The 18,503-nt window shown below is 37.0% G+C and overlaps 1 protein-coding gene across 3 annotated transcripts in view; it reads left to right on the top strand.

The window, feature by feature from the left end:
- HEG1 (heart development protein with EGF like domains 1) overlaps nt 1-18,503 on the top strand; it is a 118,478-nt gene that overhangs the window by 74,518 nt on the left and 25,457 nt on the right. For all 3 annotated transcript variants that reach the window (XR_012474108.1, XM_074214697.1, XM_074214698.1), the window contains 4 exons: nt 3,903-4,006; nt 7,797-7,855; nt 8,288-8,448; nt 16,251-16,385. Coding sequence is in view for 2 of the 3 variants with exons in the window: in XM_074214697.1 (XP_074070798.1) it covers nt 3,903-4,006; nt 7,797-7,855; nt 8,288-8,448; nt 16,251-16,385 (459 nt within the window). In the remaining variant the exon portion in view is untranslated. The remainder of the gene's footprint in view (nt 1-3,902; nt 4,007-7,796; nt 7,856-8,287; nt 8,449-16,250; nt 16,386-18,503) is intronic.

The following is an 18,503-nucleotide window of genomic DNA, read 5'->3' as shown; positions in this document are numbered from 1 at the left end:
AGAAAATCTAAATTCAAATCCTGTTTCAGATATGTTCTAGCTGTGTGACTGACTGAGCAAGTCACCTCCTTATTTCTCTTTTAAGCTATTCTCTAAGACTATAAATTTCAAAGAATAACCTGCATTAGTATAAGGAGTTTCCACATCCTCCAGTTTCCTATAATAGTGAAGTCATAGGATCATGTTCTGTTGGTATTCCCTACAGAAAACAGAAATTAACTTTTGAAAAATAAAAAAAATTCAATTATCAGAAAACCAAATTGAGCTTTTGTAATTATAAGTATAGGGGCAACTAGGTGACAATCAGTGGCCAGGTCTGGAATTAGGAAAACTCTTCTTCTTAAGTTCAAATCTTACCTCAGACACTTACTAGCTTTTGTGATCCTGGGCAAACCACTTAACCTTGTTTGCCTCAGTTTCTTCATATGAAAAATGAACTGGAGAAGGAAGTAACAAACCATTCTAGGATCTTTGCCAAGGGAACCCCAAATGAGATCACAAAGAAAAATGACTGAAATAATTATAAACAGGTAAGCAGATCTGTGGATAAGAGATCAAATATCACATGATCACAGAATATCAGAAGGGACCTTATCAACTCTACAGTCCAACCCACACTTGAAAAAAAAAGATTTTCACTAAAATATATCCAACAAATGGCATTCAGCCTTTGTATAATTAGAGATCTCCAAGGAAGGGAATTTGGTTCCTTCCTCAGTCCACCTGTTCCACTCACAGATAACTATGTTAGAAAGTTTTTCTTGACTTCAAGCCAAAATTTGTCTTTGTAATTTCCATTCATTACACCTGGTTTGGCCCTCTGGGCTCAAACATAGCACATCTAATCCTCTGTTCACATGATGTGTGAGCATAGTTTTCATTTTCACTCCCAGGTCTTTTCTTCTTGATGCTATACAATCCCAATTCCTTCCACCACTGCTTTTATGTCATGAAATAAAGGCCTTTCACCATTCTGATTGCCTTCTCTAAGGTTTCCAGAAAAGGAGAGGCAAAAGGACCATATTGACATTATCTCTGGAGCCATCTTCTAAACAGATTTTGAAATCTGAGGCCCTAGTAATTTTGGAGTACTTCTCTAATTCAGAGAGAGATTTGAGCATCCAGTGTTTGATAATACATGTTTTTCTACAATTGGTCTCTTGGCCAGAAACTTGCATATCCTTTTGATCCAAAGGATGGGCATGGGGGTAGGGAGGAATAAATACAGCTGATGTTTGTTCTTGAGTTATGTATAATGGATGTGCCACTAGTACAATGGAATCTTCAGAGAGCCGTCCCATTACATTAGCAATCATCTTTCCATTTTCGAGTCATTTAACTCCATTGTTCTTAAACACAGCAGAGGAACATGTAAATTAGCATGTGCCAAAGAGGGCTCGTTTGGCTCAGATTGTTTTCAAAGAGCTTCCTGCTGCTTGGAAAGCTGGCTCCACTGAGCTGTAGAATAACCAAAAAGATGAGGGATGTGTTAAATAAGGATTAAGGGCTTCAGTCATTAAGTATAAGATATAAAATATTTTTCTGTCTAATTCCAGGACCTTTCCTTTCAGCTCAGCCCACGTGTTTTCAGTGAAAGAGCAGCAGGATAGGTTTCTGCCTCCTACGCCCCCCCCCTTTTTTCCTCATTTAGACAGAAATTTATAGTGTGGCCTAATATCAAATTTATTACACTGATTTTCTATTATTTATGTCAGGGGATGAAAACCAGAACTGTAGTTCATGAGCAAAAAAATAACCTGAGAACCAAATAATATATGGGCATTTCCCACCTGTTCTATAGGTTCATCTTCCCTCCCTCCAAAGAATTATGGAATCATAGATTTTTAAGCTGGAAGGGCCCTCAAGGGTCATCTAGACCAGGCTCCTTCACTTTATAGAGAAGATAACTGAGAATCAGACATTGATTAGCCTAGAGTCAATAAGTATCAGAGGCAGAATTTGAATCCAGTGCTTCCTGACTAGTTCTCTAGTCACTAAATGATATTCCCTTGCCCCCTCCCAAATAAATAGATCTGTGATATAGATTGTTTGCCCCATAAAACTGTTTTAACTGTAGACAGTAGCAACACAGTGGGATTTACCAGAATTATCTGACATCTCTACAGCACTTGCTTTCCTCAATCATGCTAGCAGGGATGATGACCTAATAATCCCTTTTTGCATGGCTGAAATTCCAGTACAGGTTTAATGCTTGTTGGAAGATGCATGGGATTAGGAGAAGAATTGGAAAAAATCCAGAAGGACTTGTCTTGTCAGAGAGATAAGGAATTTATCATTTTAAAGACCCAAGTTGGATTTTTAAAAGGGCCTTCAGGGATATATTGTTCTCCCTTCTGAAAAAGAAAAAAAATAACATGAAAAATTAAAAAAACAAACTTCGGTGTACCCTGTTGCCTAGTTAGCATCTTTTTCTCTCAGATGATTTTACTCTGATTTATCTTCTTGATTTGATTTCAAGTGGGGGGGAATGAATGCCTATTCTATAATAGGGTATCATTCTAGGCTCTATAGGAGAGATAAAGAAGTTTTTCTTTGACTGTTTTTTCCAGACGCTCCAGTTGTATGTTGCATTTTCTTGTAGCTCTTCCATGTAGCTAGGTAGTACAGTGCATAAAACAGGAATCAGGAGAAACTGAGTTCAAATCCAGCTTCAGATCTTTACTTACTAGGTGTATGACCCTAGCAAGTCATCTAAACCCAATTGTTTTTCCTTCCCCCCCCAAAATAAAAGGAATGGGGCAAAATTGTTATAAGTTGGATTATGCCATGGCTAAAATGATACCAAAAGAGATCAAAGAAAAAGGAAAAGGTCCTTTAAGTACAAAAACAAAACAGTTCTTTGGGGCAAAAAAATTGGAAACTAAAGAGACATCCATCAATTGAGGGATGGTTGAATAAGTTATAGTATATAAATATGATGGAATATTATTGTCCTGTAGGAATTAAGGAAATGGATAACCCCAAAAAATACATGGAAGGACTAATATGAACTAATGCAAATTGAAGTAAAAACCAGAGAAACAATTTTTACTATAATATCACTATTATAAAAGTGAATAGTTTTGAGAATTTTTTATAAACTGATGAAATATGAAATGAGCAGAACCAGGAGAACATTTTATGCTCTAACAACAATAATGTAAAGACAACAATAATCAATGCAAAGATCATTCATGATTGCCCTTGATAGAGAGGAAGGGATTTAAAGTTGCAGAATGAGAATTCTCTCTTTGTATTCAGCCATTGAGAAAATTTGTTTTGTTTGACAATGTATATTTGTGTCAAGAATTTATCTGTTTTTTTTTTTTCTTTCCAATGGGGTAGGAAATAAGGAGGAAAGAAAAAATAGATTTCTGTTAATTTTTTTAAAAACAGAGAGGTTACGGGCATGCAGCAGATTCTAGGTAGCTCAGAGGATAGAGCACAGGGCCTGAAATTAGGAGGACCCATATTCCTGAGTTCAAATCTGGCATCAGACACTTACTTGATGTGTGACCCTGCTCAAGTTACTTAACCCTGTTTGCTTCAGTTTCCTCATCTGTAAAATGAACTGGAGAAGAAAATGGCAAGCCACTCCAGTATCTTTCCCATAAAAACCCTAAATGGGTTCATGACTAGTTAGATACAACAAAAAAATAATGGCCAACAATACATATGTGAAATGTTCCACATGCTTTCAGATGTGGTCAAAGTGTTATTATTAATTTTTCTTAATCTTTAAAATTTTTTACAAGAACCCTCTAACAAAGTGAAAGTAATTGGTAAAATATATATACTCTACTATATAATATATATAAAAATAAAACATCAATAAAACATAAATAGGATAGGGCTGCTTGTAAGTTGAGATAATGGATAACTTTCATTTTTTTTATTTTCAGTTAGAACATTTGTGACAGAAATTAGGTTAAGAAAAACTTTTGCTAATGCTACTGTGGAAAAGCATTCAGAACTGCGTCAAGTTGAAGATGAAATCATCAGAATGGTGAGTTTTCTAAGAGAGATCCCAGTGGTTCTCTCTGGGTTAGTCTTGAAACTGGAAGGGACCAAATTGGCCCTGTAGTGTATCTACAAATCCCCTCATTTTACAGTTGTGAAAACTGAGATACAGAGAAATAGAGTTTTTTGGCCCAAGGTCACATGCTTAGTTAGTATTTCAGATCTTCCAGACTCCAAGTCCATGACCCCTATTCACTATATCATGCTGCTTCTCTGCCAAAAGAACACATTTTTCTTTGTTTAGTATCATTCTGGGATCATGGGTATGACTAGCCATGGCCCTTGCAAGTACCTTTGCCTATAGCATGTTGAAAACAAACTTATTGGTAAAATATGGACTCCATCTAAAATATGAGGCTGGCATTCAGGATGAGAGTTGGAATCACATTTCCCTTCTTGATGAACTGTGTCTCTGTCTTTTCCATCTGGTCCTCTCCTGTCTCTCTGGGGTATGCTTCTGACACAGGGCAGAAATACATTCATTGGAGCAGCTAGGTGGCACAGTGGATAGAGAACCAGCCCTGGAGTCAGGAGGACCTGAGTTCAAATCTAATCTCAGACACAATAATCACCTAGCTCTGTGAACTTGGGCAAATCACTTAACCCCATTGCCCTGCAAAAAATTAAAAAAAAGAAATACATTCATGGGGATACATCCCTTACAGATACATTCAGAGGGATGGAATGTGTCAGTAAAACTATTATTAAAGCAAGAATGGAAACCAGGAAATTCTAATTTTGATTCTTTCATTGATTTGCTTCCTTGCCTTTGCCAAACTGCCAAGCTTTTCCTTGTTGTAGCAGCTTCATTAGGAAGAGATACTATGCTACTTCACAGGGATGCTACGAAGAATTATAGATCACCCTTGATTGAAAGGGCAAAAGAGGGGCCAATGACTCATTGTCTAGATTACCCAGAATAGTTTGCTTCTTTCTTTGCTTAACTCTTTGGCTATTTTTTCCTCATCAAAATATAATTTATATATTTTTTTTCCCAAAGTACTTTTCCTATGTGAAATAATGAATAGAGGTCTAGGTTTTGAGTCAGAATTAAATCTAGGTTCAAATTTTATCTTTGAGGTAAACTATGTGACCATGGACAAACTTCTCAACCCCTGTTTTCTCTTCTGGAAAATGAAGATTTTAAAATCTATAGTACCTTCATCCACTTTAAGGATATCAAATGCTATATAAATGTCACCTATCATCTCCATTGTTATCATCTCCTTTTTTGTAGATAGGTAAAATTGACCATTGGAGTATCTGAGGCCATCAAATCTAGGTCTTTTGACTCCATATCTAGCCGTCTCCTCCTCTGTACTATGGAACCTTTTTGAGTTTCCAAGAGAAGACAGAGAGAGATAAGAAAAAGCTACTCAATTTGATGGAAAAATGTGATTGAAGTTGTATCAATTAAAGTGGTTTATAAGAACTATCCCTAGCTTCTGGTTATCTGTGTCCTCATGTCATCATAAATGAGCAAGAGTTGGTTGGAAGCCTGTTGGGTTTAATATGACTTGATGGCTATTCAAAGCCATGAAAAAATGTTTACATCAAAGACAGCAAAATTTGATTGTTGAATTCTGAGTTCTAAACAAGTTTCATATTTTTTTAAATAATGAAAGAGTTTTACCTATCATGAATATTAGAATGTTGGGTCTAGAATGAATTTTAGAATTCATTGAATATAACCCATGTTATTTTCTAGATTAAAGAAACTGACTTTATACCTAATTTTGATGTGTTGTTGAATGACACTAGGCTCTGCCTTCTGTAGTAACCCCTAGTTTCTGCCTCCATTTCTCAGTGGCCTAACATGGTTGCTATCATCCCCATCTTGGTCTCCTTCTCCTGTCTCTGATTAGGAACTGGTTCTGTCACCTTGTGACAGGCTATATTTGCATATTGGAGATTATGCTGGTCTAGGGTTTTTTGGAAGGACTCCCACCGCTCAGGCTACCTGGGTACCACATTGGCTCTATCTTCTTCAGGGATTTAGGTCTCCTCAAATTCCCTGAGCCCTATATTCCTGCCCAGCGACCTCTCAGGGGCTATTTACTTTACCACTGCAAGCCAGGGCTGAGATTCCTCTCATGGGAGGACGTATTTACCAGAGCTTACATAGGGCTTCTGTCTCTCTGGTTTCATCTTTTGCCAAGTACTCATAGACTACTGACCCTATTCTTATAGAACTGTGGGATAGATGGTGGAACTCAGTAGTATTTGTCTTTGACCTCCTTGATCATCATTCCATCTAGGACTCATACTATTAATAATGGCTAGCTTTAGTACACAGCATGCTATGTTCACTTTGTAAAACTTATGTTTTCTCTTTCTCATGTTTTCCCCTTTAGTTCTGATTCTTCTTTCACAACATAACATATAGAAATATGCCAAACATGATTGTGTATGTACATCAGATTGCTCACTGTCATGAGGAGGGAAGAAGGAATGGAGGGAGTTAGAAAAATATGAAACTCAAAAGCTTATAAAAAGATGAATGTTGAAAACTATCTTTGTATGTAATTGGAAAAAAGAAAATAACATTAAAAATAATAGCCAGCATTTATTTAGCACTTTAAGATTTGCAAAGTACAAATTTGATCTCATTTTCTGCATGCAATAATTCTAGGAGTTTGGGGCTATTTTATGCCCATTTTATAACTGAGGCAGAGAACTTAAGTGACCTGTTCAAAATCTCATAGTTTGCATGGAAATGTCTGAGGTAGGAATTGTACTGAAGTCTTCCTGTTTCTGGGTCAAGCCAGCCCTTCAACCACTGTCCTATCTCATTTTCTGGAGTGTTTGTGGGAGATCTGGGTTTCCTTGTAACCTTTCACATTGGCATATTGACAGAAGGTCTTTAATTAGATCATGAGCTTGTTGTAAAAAGAGCTAGACTGCCAAAAAAAAAGAGTTCCCTTTATATAACAAAACAAAAAGCAAGGTCTAAAAAGATGTCCTCCTGTTAGACTTAGGTGACATTGTCCTGAGAAAGTGGCTTAAATGTTGAGAGATTCTGTACTGGCAAAAATGAGAGAAGATTCCTTTTAGAATGAAAGTAGTTTCTCTGAGAAATGTGAACTCAGTTTTGGGGTGTGTGTGTGTGTGTGTGTGTGTGTGTATTGTCTCTTTCATGTGTTATTTTAAAGCTTCAAAGAACATGAATCTTGCTCTCTCTCAGAGCTCCAGGTTAACCTGAGGATATTCACTCTTTCCTTGGATATAAAAAAGTACTATTAATTAAAATTTAATGTAAGTTTTAAAGAAAGATGGGAAAAGCACTTAAGACCCACCCACCCATGCATTTTTTTCTTAGAAACAGTGCTAATTTGGCATCATTTACAATGACTTTCATTTCCCCAGTAGGACAGGAGAAGCAGTCATAAAGACTATAATCTCCATGAAGATACTTTACTATGTATAACCCAAATAAACAGCTGAGTTCAAGTCTTTTGAAACTTGGAGGTTTAGGAGCCTGCCACTCCTTTGAAGATGTCCGGCATCTCAGGGCACACCACTGAGAATCATTTCCTGCAGAGATATTCCTCATTGATGTATTCTCTACTTTTCTCCTTTGTACTCTGGGAAGAATAGGACAAGAGTAGAAGAAACTCATTTGAAAGGAAGAAAAACAAACCAAAAATAAAGATTTTTCTTCTGTACAAAGCTGCCTTGACCTATTACAGCACTGAATAGGAAGTTGATGATGGGTCAAAAAACTTTTGCTATTTGCAAATGATTAAGAACTTACTTACATCCATTCTTTTTTCCAGCTAAATATATCACTTTCTACATTACCTGGTTATGCCAGATCCACTGTCCAAGCTGTCAGGTAAGTAAAAGACTTAAAACTAGCTAAAGAATAGCCTTTGGAAGTAGAAGACACCTTTAGCCCTACCACTTATGGAGGTGGGAGGTCCACAAGGATTACACATTGCATATATTCTTAAACTTTTTCAGTTTATCAACTCATAATTTTTTCCTTCCTCCCCCCAAAATACTATTTGTTATAATGGATGACTCTATGGGTGGGGGAGGAGGAAGGATCCTGGGGATAACAATCATGTTATAAGAAATAGAAGACAACATAAATTTATTTTTAACCATAAGTGACTAAGTCACTTATGATTATGTTTCTTATTTCCCTCTCTGTGAAGCAAAAACAATGAACCTTTTTGACAGTATCAATCATTCTTAAAGGACTGTGGCAAAGGATTGCTTTTGGGGCTCCTGTTAAGTCTATAAAGTGACCGTTTGTCTCCAGGGATTCCGGCACTGTGGTTGTCTCACTGCAGACCACCTTTTCCTTGGCATCAAATGTGACGGTATATGATTTGGCAGAGAGAGTACAGAAATACATTAGCACCTGCACATCCTCTGTGGAGACCTGCCAATTTTTGAGTTCTATGGGAAGGCTCTTTAGAGGTAAGTGTGAGACTGTTGTTCCACCCCAGGGAACATTTCAATTCCACAGCTATTTATTAAACATCTACTATGTGCAAAACTCTATCCTGGGTATTAGGGATACCAGCATGAAATAATACCTAGCTCCTGCCCTCAAGCTGGGTAGCACAGTGGGATAGTCCTTTGGACCTAAAATTAGAGAGATATGAGTTCAAATGTTACCTCATACACATACTAGCTATGTGACCATAGCAAAGTCATTGAACTTGTTTGTCTTGATTTCTTTTGTAAAACAATGATAATAATAGCACCTAACTCCCAGGATTGTTTTGAAGATCAAATGAGACAATATTTGTAAAGCTACAGAGCCTGGTACATAGTATAAACGTTAGCTCATATTTTTATCATTATGTGAAAGCTTATAATATATTAATAGGGGATAAAAGAAAACAAAAATAACTGTAAACAAATTACAATAGGAGTAAGATTAAGAGAATCACAAGGCTTCTATGAACTGATGCCAATTGAAGTGTGCAGACCCAAGAAAACAATATATGTGTTGACTTCAACTGCGTAAATCAAAAGAACAACACCAGCAAAAGAAATAGCAAAGTGAATTGTAGGTAGTTCTACTGTCTAAGCTTGTACCTGAAGAAGGGAAGAGAAAATTCATCTCCTTCCCTTCATTGCAAATGGATGTGGTATATACCTTGTCAGATTCAGTAGACACGATGGTGAGTTTTTCTGAATTTCTTTTTTTCTTTCTTTTTCATTCTTTGTGACAAGGGTAGGGAAAGATGTAGGTATGTATTTGTAAATAAAGCATAAAAATAAAATGAACTTTAAAAATTATAGGGACAGATTTTTATCTCTGTATTATGGAATGAAGTAAATTCCAGAATATTGTTCCCCATCCCCCACTCCCACTCAGATAAAGGGACTTATTTCCATGACTTGCTTCTAAATGTTCAAAGTGGTTCTTGTTCAGTTCATTTTACCACAGAATTGGAGTGAGCTAAGGGGATGAAAACCACCCCTTTATCTTCCCATCTGGTTCCCAGATGCAGGAGATAAATTATGGGTATCAGCCTTCAGTGGTCCATATGTTAGTTGTTCTGGGAAATCCCAAGTGGATTGGTTGATATCTGACTCCTGAGTCTGCAAAGGTTCCTTATTTGTGGACTTTAAGTTCTGGGACAAACAAGGATGGTTTGGCTCATTTGGACACTAGGAAGACACAAACATTTTACCAAATTGAGCATTGATAACATTGAGCCCAAATGGAAATGAGTAAGACTCAGACCTAATCTTGTGTTCTAACCTTAGAGGAAAAGAATGACAAGCTTATTTTTATCCTGATTGCCAGGCATTAAAAGGTTAACGTTAAAAAAAAAAAAAAGCATAAACATAGCTTTTCTCTCCCGAATTTGCTAAGTCCCAAAAGGTCACAATAAAAGGGAAAAGACCCACGTGTACAAAAATATTCATTTCCTTTCTATTTGTGGTGGCAAAGAATTGAAAATTGAAGGGATGCCCATCAATTAGGAAATGACTGAACAAGTTGTGGTAAATGAATATTATGGAATAACTGGATTTGCTCATGGTGGATACATATTCAGTATTGTTGACTATCTTTTATTTTTGCATTAGCACAATGCCTGTTACAGAGTAGGTGCTTAAGTAGGTGCTTGTTGATTGGTTAACTGATTATATAATATGTCCAGTTCCTTCAAACTTTGCAATGAAAATTCCCAGATATTTGGATCTGTGAGAACTCATCCCATTGGGGTAATTTGGTACAGAAGAGAGAACATGGACTCTGACCCCAGTTCAGATTCTACTTCTGGTGTTTGTGACCTGTGTGACTTTAGGTCAATTACTTGACCTTTCTAGGTCACATTTTCCTCATTTGTAAAATGAGGGCCTTGGGCTAAAGACCTCTAAATTGTCTTCTAAACCTGTATTCCTTCCTCTTCTTCCCTAACAATCTCTACTTTTCTCAAATACTCTTAGGAATGGGGCATTTCTTTCTCTCAATTAACATGATACCCAGAAGCTCACCTTCCAGGGAACTGAAGCTTTTGCTTTGACCAAAATTTCGAGCCTGTGGAAATGCCTTGGGGCATTTTCCAGTCTTTACATTTGATTTTGTCTTCTAGACATACTCTACATGTGCTCCTTTGTAAATATATATTTATCTGTATGTTGTTTCCCCTAAGCTCCTAAAGGCAGGGACTAACTTTTGTGTTGAATTCAAAATCCTTTGCAAGCTATCTCCAGCCTATTTTTTTAGGTTTGTTGAATATTATACTCTTTTATATCCATTTTCTTTGTAAATATGAATAATATAGGTAGATCCTGATTAGTATAGTGAGTCCCTTAAAGTCCACCTGTATTTAAATTCACAGGTTTAATTAAGTAAAAATATGAACCTGGCACAATGGAAATTTTCAGTGGAAAGTCAAATAAGATCATTTCAGTACATTCACTTGTGCTTTTGTGCACACTATTATTATTATTATTATTAGAAAGCTATTTGGTTGTTGTCTTGTCCCAAGATCCTAGTTGGTCTATCTTGATCTCAAGATAAGGCTCCATCTTCAGAAGTCTCCTACCTTCTCGTTCTCATCCCCCCTCCCACACATATATCCTGTGTGGCCTATCTCCATCATGAAGGCCATGCAGATTCTCCTACTTGGCACAATCTGGACCTGGGTGAGATCTGATTCTTTGCCCCACTGACAAAATCAGCTTTCTCTTTTTCCCACATGTGACTGTACCTACCAGCATATGGCAATGCTAAGGAAATTAATGCAGGAAATGAAACACTTCCTCATGTACTGCATTAAGAGTGAAATTAGAAAGAGTCCATTTCTGCTTACAGAAAGTATCTGGTCACCCTTCTTACTCTGAATGACTGTTAAATTGACCCTACTAGAGTGGAGAGCAACTGACCGTTGCTTATCCTATCAGACTAAAAGAGATGATTCAAACTTCTTCCAAAGGATATTTATGCATGGCTATTTAGATTAGCAACCATATAGACATGTTTACCTCCCTGGTGCCAGCTCCATGGTGTTTTTGTGCAAAGATCCCCCCCACACACACACACATACTTACTAAAGCCTTTTCCAAATAAACAAAGGAAATTCCATCACACCACACACACACACACACACACACACACACACACACACACACACACACACACACAAACATTCTGCCTTAGAAATTCAGCTTCCATTGAAAAAGACAGGAAATTCAGAGTTAAGACCCAAAATTGTGTCCTGAATTCACCTTTCTTTTGACCTGGCCCAACATCCTGATTTTGAATTCTCGTCTCTAAACTCAGAAAGCAATTGTTTTATAGAAGATAACACATAAAGTGTGAGGCTATGATCTTTCATTTGACAATTCATATTGGTTCAATTCAACAAATACTAATTTCTTTCAATGGGAGGCAGCATGGTATAATAGAGATCTGGTTTTGACCAGGTTGTAGGAAGAGGTCTTCCATATCCATTTCCCTGAGACCCTGTCATATCTAGATGTATTTGGCCCTGTGCTAAGAACTGTAAATGCAAAGATGAAAGATGCAAAGTCCTTCATTTCATGTAATTTATGACCTATGAGGGCGAATTCGCATGCAAAAATATTGCAAGGTAGAATCTGATCATGGTAAAGGAGAGACCAAGAAAAAGAGAATTTAGGAAATTTTAAGGAGTGGAAACTGATACTGTTCAATTGTTCTGGTCATTTCCAACTCTTCATGAGCCCATTTGGGGCCTCAGCAAAGGTACTGGAGTGGTTTGCCACTTGTCTCCAGTACATTTTCCAGATGAGGACACTGAGGCAAACAGGATTAAATGATTTTCCCGGGTTCACAGAACTAAGAAGTCTGAGGTTGGATTTGAACATACTACACACACTACAACCCTGAAAAGTGGGGGCTATTATTATGCCCATTTTACAGATGAGGAAACTGAGATAGACAGGTTAAGGGACTTGCCTAGAGTCATACAATTAATTAAACATCTGAGGCTGGATTTGAGCTCAGGGCTTCCTAACTCCAGGCCATGTTCTAGCCATTGGATCAGGTAGCTACCCCAGATCTTCCTGATTTTACACCCAATAGTTTATGGGGAAGAGTCTGAACCAAGGTACAGAGTTGGAACTGGGACAGGACAGGACATGAAAAGCTAGTAGTCAAATTTGACTGAATCAAAGGCTACATAAAGGGAATAATGTGAAATACAACTGGAGAGGAATAAAAATTTGGAAGGGAACTTTGAGATCATTTAGTCCAGCCCCTTATTTTATAGTTGAGATAATACTGAGGCTCAGAAAGATTAAATGATTGCCCAGTGTGATACAGGTAGTGGATAGTAAAGGAAGGATTTGAGCACCAGTCCTCAGCTTCCAAAGTTAGCACTCTTCCTACTATATGATGGTTGGAGCCAGATTTCAGAAAGCCTGCATAAAGAGTTTATGCTTTATCCTGTTAGGTAATAGGAGCTTTGAAAGGTTTCTGAGCAGCAGAGGAGTGATCTGGTCCAACCTATGTGTTAGAGAGAGATTTAGGGTTTTTTGGTTAAATGTGAGAAAAAATGTAGTCCAAGAGGAAAGCATTAGAGACTAGAAACCAATTAGGAAGTTGATGGAAGAATTCAGATGGGAGAGGTTGAGGGTTTGCTCTAGGGTGGTAGTCATATGAATGAAGAGAATAATAAACTCACATTTCTTTTTCTTGAACACAACACTCCATCTCCCACTTTGCACAGGCTCTCCCCCATGCCTAGAATGCTTTCCTTCTTCACCTCTACCTCATGACCCTCTTTAAGACACAACTCAAATCCTCCTTCTATAAGAGGACTTTCTTGGTCCAACCCCCTTTAGCATATGTTGTTGCCATTCAATTGTATCTAACTCTTCATGACCTCTTTTGGAGTTTTCTTGGCAAAGACACTGGAATGGCTTGTCATTTTCGTCTTCATCTTATTTTTCAAATTCTTTTCAGGGGAAACTGGAGCAAACAAGGTTAAATGACTTGCCTAAGATCACATAGCTAGTAAGTGTCTGAGGTTAGATCTGAACCCATAAGCATAAGTCTTCCTGACTCTAGACATGGTCCTTTCTCCACTGCACCACTTAGCTGCATTTATTATATCATGCTTCTATTAAGCAAGAAGGAGAAGCAAGAAAGTCAGATGGAGATATTCAAGAGGTATTTTGAATTGTGGGACCCCAGCTCAGGGGAAATATTGGACATGGAGTTATAAATTTAAGATCACTAAAACAATAAGAATCAATGAAGTCATCAATGGAGAGAGCATAGAAAAATGAATCAAGGAGAGAGTCTTGGAAGGCTCTAGTGATTCAGTAGTAGAAAAGGGAAGAAGAGTCCATAAAGGGAACAGAAAAGAAAAAAAAAGTAGAGTACAATAATTCTCTTATAGAAGACCCCATTGCCTGCCACTCACCCTCAATAATTCAAAATGGCTGTTGAATAAGCCTTCCAAAGACTTTGTGGAGAGCAATTAATGCTGGTTTATCTCAGAAGGCAACAAGAGATTATTGAAGATTTATTCCAAAGAATATTTGTCCATCATTGTTTAGACTAGTAACAATAAAGGCACATTCACTTCTTTGGTGCCAGCTCCAGAGTTGAGATTTTCTTTCATCCTTCAACACAAAGTTTTCTAAATAAACAAAGGAAGTTCTCTTAAATACACACATATGGTCTTCTGATGTAGCTTATCACCTTCCACCAATAAAGACAGGAAATTGTCTCTATAATGCATTTTCATAATAACATAATGAATAAATTTAATAATTTAATAAAAATATTTAATAATAAAAGGTAATTCAATTAAATCTCAACATTGAGTACTGTCGAGGGCCTCAAAGATATCTGTTGGATTAAAGAGAAATCAGATAGTGGCTTAAGAGAGGCCAAACTCTTAAAATGAGGCTGCAGGTCTGAAACTAAATACAATTTTCATTCTGGGGATAGACAACCCCATATTGATCACAGTCACCACCTGTGATTTGTGGCTACAGTCTTGAAAAATTATATCATTATCCCTAATTCCAGTCTAGTACCCCTTCTCATACTAAGTATTCACAACAGCCACACATTCAAAGGCTAGTCTTCTTGAGTGCCCTATGTCAACATTTGTTTAAAGGCAGTAAAGATAAACAAGAAAAGAAAAAGGTAGATGGTACAGTAGATAGAGCACCAGCCCTGAAGTCAGGAGGACTTGAGTTCAAATTTGGCCTCAGACACTTAACAATTACCTAGCCCTGTGACCTTGGGCAAGTTGCTTAACCCTATTACCTTACCAAAAAAGCAAAAAACCAAAATCAAATGTAGATGGTTATAGAATATTTAGACTCTAGCTTAGGAACTAAGATTTATAGAGATCCCTTGTTCTAGGTCCCTCTGTCCAGTCTGCCAAATCTGCTCTCTTGCTGTTGTCAACAGCCTTGATCCCTAAGAATTCAGTATTCTTGCTTTTTTGACCTAAATTGAACTTCCCTTGCCCTTGATGCCTGAGAGAAATCTGTATCTTATCTGAATCCCAAACATCTGGCCTTCTTTCTTTCTTAATTCCTATGAATATCTGGGTTTTCTTTGATTTTATTCTTTTCTTTTCTTTTTTTTTTGCAAGGCAATGGAGCTGAGTGACTTGCCCAAGGTCACAGGGCTAGGTAATTGTTAAGTGTCTGAGGCCGGATTTGAACTCAGGTCCTCCTGACTCCAGGGCGGCTGGCCTTCTATCCACTGCATCACCTAACTGCCCCAATCTTATTCTTTTCTAAACCAAGAAGAAATTGTCTTAGTCACTTCAGAGAAAGGCAGAAGCATTCCCTTACCCAAAACCAAATGAACCAGCACATAGGCATAGAAGACATTGTATAATTTCAATAGACATAGTGTTCAGGTCCCTGCATGCATTGGAATGGGGAAAGATGGAGAGAGTTGAACATACTATTCTCTTCTTACTCATACCCTTTTGATTTTGATTATGTTTTCTGTAAACCAATGTTTGTTTCTAATTTAGTAAAAGAAGGGGCCAGCAGACATAAATGTTAGCAGAAAAACAGGGTGTCAGATAGGCAGTTTGAAAAGAATGTTGAGGGGTGGCTAGGTGGTGCAGTGGATAGAGAACCGGCCCTGGAGTCAGGAGTAGCCGAGTTCAAATCTGACCTCAGACACTTAATAATTACCTAGCTGTGTGGCCTTGGGCAAGCCACTTAAACCCATTGCCTACCAAAAACCTTTAAAAAAAAAGAATGTTGAGTTTCCCTAATGATTCTTTTATTTAAAAAAATTAAGTTTTATTAATGTGCTTTCTTTTTATATCACTGGCACTTCCCATTAATTCTCTCTTTCCATCACAATAGATCCTTCCCTTGTAAGAAATGAGTACAATCAAGGAAAACAGGTTTATTGACCATGCCTGAAAATGTATTCTTCATTCAACACCTGCAGTGTACCACCTCTCTGTGAGGAGTTACAAGGCATGGGTCACCATCCTGAAGTAATGACTGGACGGTGCAGTGATCAGAGTTCCAATATCTTTCAACATTTTCTTTTACGATATTGTGGTCATTTTGTAAATCATTAATTCCCTGATTTCAAACATTTTACTCTGCAAAAGTCCCTTCAAGTCTTCAATGACTTGAAAACTGCTCACAAATAAATATAAGGTCTTCATATGATACCCCAGACTACTTTAAATCTAAGTTAATTTCCTTTTAAATGATGATGTCTTAACGGTTTCTTTGCCTCAATGACAATTTTGTTTTTCTTTTATCAGCTGGTACTTTATGTAAAAAGAAAAGTCCGGAATGTGACAAAGAGACCTCCATCTGCACCGATTTAAAAGGTGTTGCTCTATGTCAGTGCAAGGTTGGATACTTCCAGTTTAACAAGATGGATCATTCCTGCCGAGGTACAGTTGTTGACCCAAGCAGATTGACTGGGAGGGAGTTCTGGAAAATGTTTCAGTAATGGTTAAGGCATTTTCTTTTGGATGCTCATTGTGTGTCCCTGCCTTAGGGGTAACTATTAAGAACTTGGGGTTTATCAGTCTTAGGGTTGGTGCTGATGTCAGTGCCATGCATGTTGTCTTATTGCAATAATAATATTACCTATCACCTGTGTCACCATGTCTGCTGACCAAGGGAAAGGAAAAAGCAGGAGATTGTAAGAAATATCTGTGATTAAAAATACAAAAGGTCATTTTAAAAATTTGCATTATTTATTCACCAGAAAGTTATGGAAAGTCTGAATTTTAAAAAAACTTTAATTAATTATTTATTAAGTACCCATGTGGAAGGTTCTGTATTTTATTCTTCAGATCAATGATTGTTTTCTTTTTTGAGGAACTTATTTTTGCTTTTGTTTTCATTTTATTTCATTTTATTTTTTTCCAGTTACAAGTAAAAATAATTTTCAGTATTCATTTTTGCAGAATTTTGAGTTCCACATTTTTCTCCCTCCTCCCTTCCCTCCTGGTCACTTGTTTTGAAGGTTGTGGAGAAGTCAGGACTAGCAGAAGTGAAAAAAAGTAATTATTTTAATTCACAAAGGTATAAGGTTATTTTTTTATTCATGCCCTTTTCCCATGTTGAGTTTTAGCCTATTCTGTTAAGTGAGTAAATAAATGAATGAATTTTTAAAAATTGTGTGCTTAGCTCTGAATAGATTTTACATAAGGATTTCTTAAGGGGGTAGATAAGCAGAAGGTTAATTCAACCAAATTTGAGAAAAGTATTGATTTGAAGTGAACATTGGTCTCTGGGAACGGGATAATGGTACTGGGAGTCATTGAAGGTAATGAAGAGAGATGAAGAACTGTGTCCTAATACCTTTGATAAGGGCTCACTATGTAACCCCAAGCTCAGTATTAACACCTCTATTCCCAGGCAACACTCATTGCAGCACAGTTGCTGATCTGCATTGGTACAAGAAATTCTCTTCATCAATGAAAGCACAGATTAGGACAAGGTTGACTTTTAAAAAAAATATACAGAGCAATTTTATACAATGCTTTAAAATTTCCAAATGTTTCCTATATCTTATTTTATTGTTCTTTACACTAATCCTGCAGAGTATTATCACCCTCATGTTATATAGATCAGAAAATTTAGGCTGAGAGAGATTAAGGGATTTGCCAAGGGTCATATACTTAGTATCAGAAGGGAGATTTGGACTGACATTCTCCTAACTCCAAGCTTAGCATTTTTTCCACTCTGCCATGTTTCTTCACTATTTTCATTTGATTCACAAACTACCTAATTCTAGTTTCAAACTCTTCATTGTCTTGTGGACATTTCCACTGTGATCAATCATAACTTCAGAGGTTGTCTAGTTCAAGCCCTCTTATTAAAATATAAAGTAAAATAAAAGCTACCTAGTAAATAGCAAAGTTGGGATTTGAACCCTATTACTCAGACTTGAAAACCAGTGGTCCTTTTACCATACCACATCACCTTTCCTGTAGGAAAATAAACATAGACCCAGAAGACCTGAAGAACTATAAGACAAAGATAGAAGATTTGATCAGAACAAGAAAAAACAGTTACCTTTGTAAGAGTTATCATGTCATGGGTTTTCTTCCCCCCTTTGGTACTGAGTCTGCTTTCACAACCTGACTAATATGGAACTATGTTTAACAGTTATACATGCATATCCTCTGTCAGCTTACTCTCTGTCAAGGGAATCTGGGGAGGAAAAGGAGAGAGGGAGAAAAATGGAACTCAAAGATTTACAAAAAAATGAATGTTGAAAATTACCTTTTCATATAGTTGAAAAAATAAATTTGCTAAAAGAATTATAAAAGAAAAAGATTATCATGTCAATTATATTCTTAACATGAATTGAGGAGAAAAGAGGAGAAATTAGTTATGTGATCTAAGAAAAACTTCCTGACAACTGGAGTTAAGATGGCTTGAAGAGATGGAAAAAGGCATTTCCCCTCTCTGTTTTGCAAAGAGGAAGCTAGGTGGTATGGATAAAGTGCTGGACCTGAAGTAAGAAAGACTCACCTTTCTGAGTTCAAATGTGA

The sequence above is a fragment of the Macrotis lagotis genome, chromosome 1 (assembly GCF_037893015.1).
Source record: "Macrotis lagotis isolate mMagLag1 chromosome 1, bilby.v1.9.chrom.fasta, whole genome shotgun sequence".
Lineage (NCBI taxonomy): Eukaryota > Metazoa > Chordata > Mammalia > Peramelemorphia > Peramelidae > Macrotis > Macrotis lagotis.
This window is presented reverse-complemented; position numbering and strand designations above follow the sequence as displayed.